The sequence below is a fragment of the Electrona antarctica genome (genome assembly GCF_951216825.1).
Source record: "Electrona antarctica genome assembly, contig: scaffold_1582, whole genome shotgun sequence".
Lineage (NCBI taxonomy): Eukaryota > Metazoa > Chordata > Actinopteri > Myctophiformes > Myctophidae > Electrona > Electrona antarctica.
This window is the reverse complement of record NW_027637124.1, coordinates 3,502-13,129: the sequence shown is the minus strand read 5'-3', so window position 1 is coordinate 13,129 and position 9,628 is coordinate 3,502. Positions and strand designations below refer to the sequence as shown.

Sequence of the window (9,628 nt, the reverse complement as noted above, 5' to 3'; positions counted from 1 at the left end):
TGTAGAAGCTGAACAACGAATTGAAATATAATATCTGCTGTTGTCCGCTGAGCGGTCCGTCCATGAGCACAGCAAACTGAGAACTGTGATGATTTACGGCTATATTTCCTTTCGGTTGCACTTACTAATCACAGCAGAGGCTTTCTCCTGGGGGATGTGTGTATCGTCTTGGCTCAGTCCGAGGCTGAGGCAATAACCTTTTTATAGTGATTATGTAATTGAAACGTTCACTTTTTCAATTTCCATCCATGACACGGAGTCGGATTGTTTTCGGAATCTTCACAAGCCTTGTTTGCTTGCTTACACGTTCCTTTACGACAAATTATCTTATATAATTTTCAGACACATCAGTCCCGGGGGGGTTTATATGGTATCGCAGGTCTTATATTCCCTTTTAACCCATTCTGGGCGGGAACCCCTTTTGGTGTTTTAAGCATTATGTTATACTTTAGCTCAGTGGTGGGCAACTGGCGGCCCGGGGGCCACATGCGGCCCCCACCTTCACTTAATGCGGCCCTCAGGTTAATGTCAGAATACTGATATAATATTGGTTTCAGCTGTTTACAATTCCACAACATGCAAAACATGACCCGCTTTAATTACTTCAGTCTAAATTAGTAGCTCATTGCTTCAACACAAGTATAATTAAAAGTCATTTGAAATTACATAAAAATGTTAATTTTCAGGATTCCAATTCAAAAATAGTAAAAAATAATTCAACATTTCAATTCGAATATAGCAAAAATAGCCGATCTACAAGCTCATAGCGCGGCACCGAGTGCCGCGCTACGAGCTTGTAGGTTTGCTATTTTTGAAAAGTCGTGAAAATGTGGCGCAAATCTTTGAATATATATTCTTTCAGAGCGAACGTTTTTTTTAACTCAAATCTTTGCTTCTGGGGGGGTCCCTGGGACAACATATTTTCAGACGGGGGGTCAGCGGCCAATTACATATATTTTTGGGCGTCCTTGACATGAAAATGTTTGAGAACGACTTACATGGAAACATGGGTTTTTCAGAAAACTGTCATGATTCAGAATACATTTTTGTAGAATCGTCCTAGGATTCCCACACGTATAAAAGACAGAACAATCTCCAAATTCTAGTTCCATAGAAGGAAACCTTGGCTGGAGTTCTGTGGGTCTCTCTTCTCTCTTTCTTTCTCTGAGAATCCCCTGTTTGCCAAGTGGGCTAAAGTGGACTTAACCCATTTTGGTCGGGAACCCCTTTTGGTGTTTTAAGCATTATGTTATACCTTAGCTATTGAAAAATAGCAGATCAAGCTCATAGAACAAGCTCATAGAACAAGCTCATAGAACAAGCTTTGACTTTTGTCTAATTTTTTATAATGTTCGAATAAAGTTTTTCATTCATTTCATTCATTCACTCATAGCGCGCCACCGAGTGCCGCGCTATGAGCTTGTAGGTCTGCTATTTTTTTTAAATCGTGAAAATGTGCCTCAAATCTTTGAAACTCTGAAAGAATATATATTCCGTTTTAAACTCAAATGTTTGCTTCTGAGGGGGTGTCCCTGGAACAACATATTTTCAGATGGGGGTCGGCGGCATAATATTACATATAGTTTTTGGGATCCTTGACATGAAATATTGAGAACCACTGATATAGAAACATGAGGTTTTTCAGAAAGACATTTAAAAAAAGACATTTTTTAAATTTCGACGTCGGGCCTAAATGGGTTAACAAGGTGGCTAAAGTGGATCTGTACAGACTGCTGACACAGAGAACACTGGTCTTCCTGTTCCAGATTCTGGAGACAAATCACTGTATAACCCTTGCATAACTCCTCCATGAGACGAACTGCAAAGTGAGCAGAAATCCCCCTTGAACTGTCAAAAATTATACCAGTCTGTGATGAAAAAGCTGTTCTGATCCGTCTTACCATCCGCCACAGCACTGCATCTGATAAAGATTGCAGGTGTACTTAATGGACATCTGAATCCTCTATGTGATATAGCCTGTTATAAGCTCACCTTTTGAATTAGTACAATTTACAGTTTTTGGTGACGATTGCCTTGAGCATATTTTTGTATTCATGAGGCGATGTTTTCATTCCCGCCGAGGTCTCGTGTCTCACTGTTCTCATTTGAATATTTGTAATCTCCGCAGGATCTAAAAAAAAAAACCATTCAAATGATATGCAAAAATCAATTTACTGTGAGATATTCCCATTGGCCACCACTTTATCTGCAGCCAACTCTGCCAGCGGCAAGGATATCTCTGTGTATTCGAATAGGAAGGGAAGAAAAGAGAAACCAAACCTGAGGCTGAATACGAGATGAAAATGAAATGAGTGGCTAACACTTCCCACTGTCCTGTGGACATGAACTACATCTACGTTTGCCTAGCAGCAACTTTCTTCTGCAGTTCCTCTCTCTCTCTCTCTCTGTCTTAAACTGTGGGATGAAAATTATTTGTCTTATCGCTGTATTGCAGCTTGTAGAAGACTCCTTCCATTTCTACTGCCAGACCTAATGTAGCCAAATGTTTTAACCCATTCTGGGCGGGAACCCCTTTTGGTGTTATTATGTTATACTTTAGCTATTGAAAAATAGCAGATCTACAAGCTCATAGTGCGGCACCGAGTGCCGTGCTACGAGCTTGTAGATCTGCTATTTTTGAAAACTCGCGAAAATGTGGTGCAAATCTTTGAATGCAAATGTTTTTAACTTAAATCCTTGCTTCTGGGGGGGTTCCCTGGAACAACATATTTTCAGATGGGGGTCGGCGGCCAATTACATATATTTTTGGGAGTCCTTGACTGAAAATGTTTGAGAATGACTGACATAGAAACATAGGTTTTTCAAGAAAACTGTCATGATTTAGAAGACATGTGTAGAATCGTTCTCGGGTCTAAATGGGTTAAATTGGCCCGTAGAGTATAATGATGGAGATAGATGAACGTCCGTGCCGACAACGATGGTGATAGCGATGTCGGGTCGGGTGTTTGTGGCGTGTGTCAGGAACAGGTTCCCTCAGCAGCTGTGCATTAGGCACACTAAATAGCAATTTCCCGGCCACATAATTGGCTCCAAATAGACCAAATAGATTCTCTCTGGCAATGGGATTCTCACACAGACGCTGATCGGGTCTAAAGCGAGAAGCGTGCTTACACATAGATTTTATGACTTATAGCTTCAGGCTGAGATTTGATACGAATTGTGATGTGTTCAACTGGCACATCCCGGCTCAATTTGTCAATGCTATTAAAATGTTTTTTAATAGAATTGACAAATGGGGGGGGGGGGGGACATTTTATTATTTCCACACAACAACTCTAAGGTATATCAGTGACATAGTAAAAATTAAAACATTTGAATGCCAATACTTTTGTACTTTTACTCGAGTACATTTTGAATTAATAGACTTTTACTTGTAACAGAGTAGTTCCATATTACAGTATTGATACTTTTACCTAACATTTGAGTACTTTTTTCCACCACTGGTTATGGATGATGACTAGTAATGAGCCAGAATATTTCATACAGATTTCATCACTAACTCAAAACTTCAAAATGTTCTGTTTCTCAGGTGGACGATTCAAGAAGGAGATCGTAGTGGACGGACAGAGCTACCTTCTTCTGATCCGAGATGAAGGAGGGCCTCCAGAGTTGCAGGTGTGTGTGCACATATTTCTGAAATCGGATGTTTGCCACAGAACGTATTGGCCGAAACCACTCGGTAAAGTCCTGTGTATTGTAGGGTAGCAGTGCGTTGAACCATTGTTTTCAATGATGGAGCATTTTGAGAAGCATGGCAAAAAAAAGCAAAGTTTTTTGGGAGGGGGGAGGTGTTCTGGCCAAAAGTGCTTTTTTTAGTTTTTTTTGTGGGCAACACCATGGCATAGCACCTAATCGTCCTATTAGTATGGATGAAATGTTGTGGCCCTCGATATCTGTTGTGCTCCCCATTTCACAAAGGTATGCTTTGCCAAGTCCTCCTCTTCTGATTAGTATAGCATGCTGTTGCTGTTGTCCGTATTAGTTCAAGCTTTTCCACACAGGGTAAATAGCCCCAGAGCATACGGATGCTTCAGCCTGCCGTAACGACCACAAATGTTGCCCAGAGTGCACTGGGGAGGGAGGGGGTGCTTACGGCTTTCACACGCTTTCACTGCTGCCTTGGGCCTCTGTGTTTTGTACGTGGTGATGCCGTGCGGTTGTAGGCCGCAGGTTTGTAACTTCTTCACACCCCCCTGCAGGGCTGTTTAGTTTTCAAGTCGTTAGATTTAGGTTGTTGACATTCACTTTGTTTACTATTCGGGATGTCCCGATCACGTTTCCGATCATTTGATTTTGACTCGATTTTTCCCGATCCAATATTTATATTTTATAGAACACGTTTATGCCATATCACAATAGTACAATATCCAAAATCACAGACAATATCCAGTCTAATATCATGATATGGATATAATATTGATACTAGGAATGTCCCGATCACGTTTTTTTTTGCTCCCGATCCGATTCCGATCATTTGAAAACGACGATTTCCGATCACGTGATTAGATCGAGACGACCCTAGGTTACTAATACAGTTCTCAGTTCAGATTTCAGAAGAAAATGATCTGCTTATTCATATTGGTAAATGGTAAATGGTAAATGGTGCATTTATATAGCGCCTTTATCCAAGGCGCTTTACATAGATTGTGCATCCATACACCGATGGCGGCGGAAACCATGCAAGGCACCAACCAGCACATCAGGAGCAATTTGGGGTTCAGTGTCTTGCTCAAGGATACTTCCGACACCAACTCTGGGGGAGCCCGGGGTTCGAACTAGCAACCTTGCGGTTACGATCCGGCCACTCTACCCCTGAGCCACCGCCGCCCATATTTTACTGCTGCTGCTCTCGGGGGAAACTGCTGCTTCCCGAGACGGATATGATGAGCAAGGTGACTTTGTCTGTCAGATGTTGATCAGAATGTAAAGTACTGGGAAAAAAAAGAAGAAAAAAAACGGGCAAACTCATCATTGTTGGCACTAAGTAACTGAATCCATATGGCCCCAGGTACTGTTTGTGCCCTGGGGCTCAATCGGCCTCGATTCTATTGATAGGCATTGACACCTACCGCGGCCGGAAACGCACGTTCTGCCTGCATTACGCTTGATGCTGAGATCAAGGAAGAGAACTAGCTGGAGCTGGGGTTTGTCAGCTGCCTGCATAATTAGAAGCCTATAATTACAGGCCTTCATCATTACAATCCCACTCACAGGAGGCAGAGCAAAGCTGTGACTCTGAGGCTCCCCGTTCGTTTGTCACCCCCCTCCCCCCTGTGGAAGCTGTGTGTGTGTGTGTGTGTGTGTGTGTGTGTGTGTGTGTGTGTGTGTGTGTGTGTGTGTGTGTGTGTGTGTGTGTGTGTGTGTGTGTGTGTGTGTGTGTGTGTGTGTGTGTGTGTGTGTGTGTGTGTGTGTGTGTGTGTGTGTGTGTGTGTGTGTGTGTGTGTGTGTGTGTGTGTGTGTGTGTGTGTGTGTGTGTGTGTGTGTGTGTGAGAGAGAATGCTGAGTGACGGAGAGGGTGACATGGCATGGAACCATTATCACCTACTTGTTGTCAATGTCGCCGTTCTACGCCTGCTCGGGGGCTCTGCGTAGCCACTTTATCACAGTCGATGGTGATTAGGATCAATGTTTGCACTCGAGGGAAATGCCTCTCTCCGTTCCGTTACCAAGTCAATGTATTGTAGGATTGTGGATGGCAGAAAAGATAGGGATTCGATGGTATAGCAGCATCGTAGTGTTTGATAAAACCCGCTGAAGAAACTAGCAATTTACAGTAGTCTCCAGGAGAGATTAATTCTTTGGCTGTTGCAACACTGCCCCCCTCTGGCGGTATGTCTAACTAACATGTATTTGGGAATAATAAATGGTTTGGCTGTTAAGGACTCCACTGGGGTATAGGCAGCAGTGCTCATGCCAGAGAGCAATTCTAAAGGTGAACTTTATTCATTAAAAGGATGACTTATTTGTTTATCCCTTAAGTCAAGGATTTAGTAAGCACATTAATTAATAATACTAAATTGGACAAGCATAACAGTATTACCGGTATACAGTAGCACAGGGCATTCCGTAGAAGCGTTGGCTGGCTGCATTCATGGCTCGATATCCTTAACGTTTTTCATAGCTATGCCATAATTCAAATTTTCAAATGTCAAACATTCAGTCTTTGCCAGTATGAAAAGAGAGGGGCAGGTGGCACGGTGTGATCAGACATTATTGATTATTGGAGAACTGTGACACAGGAGGCCAGCATTGTTACGTTCCTAGTGCAGTCTAAACGACCCATGGAAGTGGCTGTTACATTGTTGTGTGAATGTTGTGTACTTGTGGTCATGCAATGCACTGGTTTTGGTCTGGAGACCACCAGTGGTCCTTCAGGGGGTTCCAGGTGGCCCCAGGTGGCCCCCAGCTAAATGAGGGAGAGTTGGTAACCAAATGGACCCTTATAGATTAACCCATTTAGACCTGAGGACGATTCTACAAATTTCTTCTAAAATCTAAATCCTAAAAGTTTTCTACAAAAAACCCATGTCATTCATGTCAACGTTTTCATGTCACGGACCCCCAAAACTATATGTATTTGGCTGCCGACGCCCATCTGAAAATATGTTGTTCCAGGGACCCCCCAGAAGCAAATAATTGAGTTAAAAACGTTCGCTCTGAAAGAATATATATTAAAAGATTTACACCACATTTTCAAAAAATAGCAGATCTACAAGCTCGTAGATGAGCTTGTAGATCTGCTTTTTTTCAATGGCTAAAGTATTACATAATGCTTAAAACACCAAAAGGGGTTCCCGTCCAGAGTTACATAACATTATTGTTAAGCTTCTCCATTACTTAATTTTCAAGAAGTCTACACAATTAGAGAATGTAGAAGAATTAATATTTTGATCAACGTTTTCCTGTAATCCCTCCTATGTGGACAAAATCTTATCTAACGACAACAAAATACTCTGTCTGAGAGGCCAAATCAGTGTTGTTTTTGGCAGCAGATTTCTATTTTAGTTTTAGTCATAGTCTCTTGAATAGTTTTCATTTAGTTTTTGTCACATTTTAGTCACCTGGAATGTCTTAGTGTTTCATTTAGTTTCCGTTTAGTTTTCATCAGTGGAAAAAGCCGTAGTCGACAAAAACATTTCGTCGTAGTTTTAGTCGACGAAAACAACACTGGGCCAAATCTCCAAAATGGTGGTCCAGTGGCTCAAATGCAGAATAAATAATGGACCTTGATATGAAAAGGGTTGAAAACCACCGATGTAATGAATGCTTCAACAAGCACCCTATGTATGTTCCGTCCTCCTAAACCACCGATGTAATGAATGCTTCAACAAGCCCCCTATGTATGTTCTGTCCTCCTAAACCACCGATGTAATGAATGCTTCAACAAGCCCCCTATGTATGTTCCGTCCTCCTAAACCACCGATGTAATGAATGCTTCAACAAGCCCCCTATGTATGTTCCGTCCTCCTAAACCACCGATGTAATGAATGCTTCAACAAGCACCCTATGTATGTTCTGTCCTCCTAAACCACCGATGTAATGAATGCTTCAACAAGCACCCTATGTATGTTCTGTCCTCCTAAACCACCGATGTAATGAATGCTTCAACAAGCCCTCTATGTATGTTATGTCCTCCTAAACCACCGATGTAATGAATGCTTCAACAAGCCCCCTATGTATGTTCTGTCCTCCTAAACCACCGATGTAATGAATGCTTCAACAAGCCCTATATGTATGTTCTGTCCTCCTAAACCACCGATGTAATGAATGCTTCAACAAGCACCCTATGTATGTTCTGTCCTCCTAAACCACCGATGTAATGAATGCTTCAACAAGCCCCCTATGTATGTTCTGTCCTCCTAAACCACCGATGTAATGAATGCTTCAACAAGCCCCCTATGTATGTTCTGTCCTTCAACAAGCCCCCTATGTATGTTCTGTCCTTCAACAAGCCCCCTATGTATGTTCTGTCCTTCAACAAGCCCCCTATGTATGTTCTGTCCTTCAACAAGCCCCCTATGTATGTTCTGTCCTTCAACAAGCCCCCTATGTATGTTCCGTCCTCCTCAGTTTGCTGCCTGGGTGGACGCGGTGGTGTTCGTCTTCAGTCTGGAGGACGAGATCAGCTTCCAGACCGTCTACAACTACTTCCTACGCCTCTCCAGCTACAGGAACACAGCTGAGGTGCCAATGGTCCTGGTTGGAACGCAAGGTGTTGTGTCTCATTAAGTCACTGTGCAATATCGGACGGTGTTGATTTTGACGTCACATTTTGATTTAGTTTTTAGTCGTGTTTTATTTTTTTATTTTTTTAATACAATTTCATTTAGTTTTAGTCATATTTTAGGCATCTGAAATGCTTTATTGTTAGTCTAGTTTTAGTCGACTAAATATCGACTTAGATTTTAAGTGGGCTAAATGTACAGTTGATTTTGTTGACTAAAATGTATTTTTGCAGGCCTTGATGGCGTCATAATGCCTGATTTTACCCTTGCTTGCGCTCTGAAAATAGCAGATCTACAAGCCCACATGTGAGCTTGTAGATCGGCTATTTTCAGAGCGGAAACCAAACATAAAATGACTTCTTTTAGTTCTCTCCTCCACTAGTCCCTCCCTAACATTTTAGTCTAGTTTTTATTTGTTGACAAAATTGTCCATATATTTAGTCATAGTTTTACTCATCATAGCTTAGTTTTGATTTAGTTTTTCTTCACTTTATCCCCAGTGGAAAAAAAGGTAGTCGGCGAACACTTTTCGTCATAGCGCTAGTTGTAGTCGACGAAAAATCAACACTAATGTCTGGAAGCTGCGTGCTTTAACATGGGGGTGGGGGGGGGGGGGGGGGGGGGGACTTGGCATTATGTAATCGTCGGACATTTCGGTCAAACTTTAACAGTGTGTTTTCTGAACACTCCCTCGCCCTTTTTTAGATGCCATCAGTGCCGCCAACCCCAGAGTGATCGATGACTCGCGGGCCAGAAAACTGTCGAATGACCTGAAGCGCTCCACATATTACGAAACCTGCTCCACCTACGGCCTGAACGTCGAGAGAGTCTTCCAGGATGGTGAGAGGAAGGAAACAAAGCAGACACTGTTGTTGGGCGTTTCACAAAGTTCAGCTTTTGGATGGCACAGATTTAACCACAGGGAACCCGGCTAGTAGTATCCCTATTATACAGGCATGTCATAATAGCCAAACAAAAAGTAAATAGAAGTGGAAGTATAAGGTTTAAGTGGTTAATATACTACTAGTCCGGCAACCAACAGGGTTCTTTTGTTTAACCCATTTAGGCCTGACGTCGAAATTTAAAAAACATGTTTTCTAAATCATGACAATTTTCTGAAAGATTTGAGGCACATTTTAACGATTTTTCAAAAATAGCAGGCCTACAAGTTCATAGCGCGCCACTCGGTGGCGCGCTATGAGCTTGTAGATCTGCTATTTTTCAATAGCTAAATTATAACATAATGTATGTAACCACCAAAAGGGGTTCCCGCTCAAAATGGGTTAAAGTGGGACATTTTTATTGGCCCTAAAATATTGTCTATATACATACATTCATGAATCCACTTGCTGACCGGCTGTCACTTTTGGGTTTTTTTTTTT

The 9,628-nt window shown here is 42.1% G+C and overlaps 1 protein-coding gene across 1 annotated transcript; it reads left to right on the top strand.

Annotated features, from left to right (window-relative positions):
- Window positions 1-2,950: 2,950 nt before the first annotated feature.
- On the top strand, window positions 2,951-9,134 carry LOC306919141 (arf-GAP with GTPase, ANK repeat and PH domain-containing protein 3-like; the record flags this gene model as incomplete). The annotated part of the gene is made up of 4 exons (XM_079531972.1): window positions 2,951-2,957; window positions 3,551-3,636; window positions 8,092-8,233; window positions 8,952-9,134. Coding segments are annotated over 4 exons (418 nt in total), but the record flags the coding sequence as incomplete, so codon positions are not given.
- Between the last annotated feature and the right edge of the window lie 494 nt (window positions 9,135-9,628).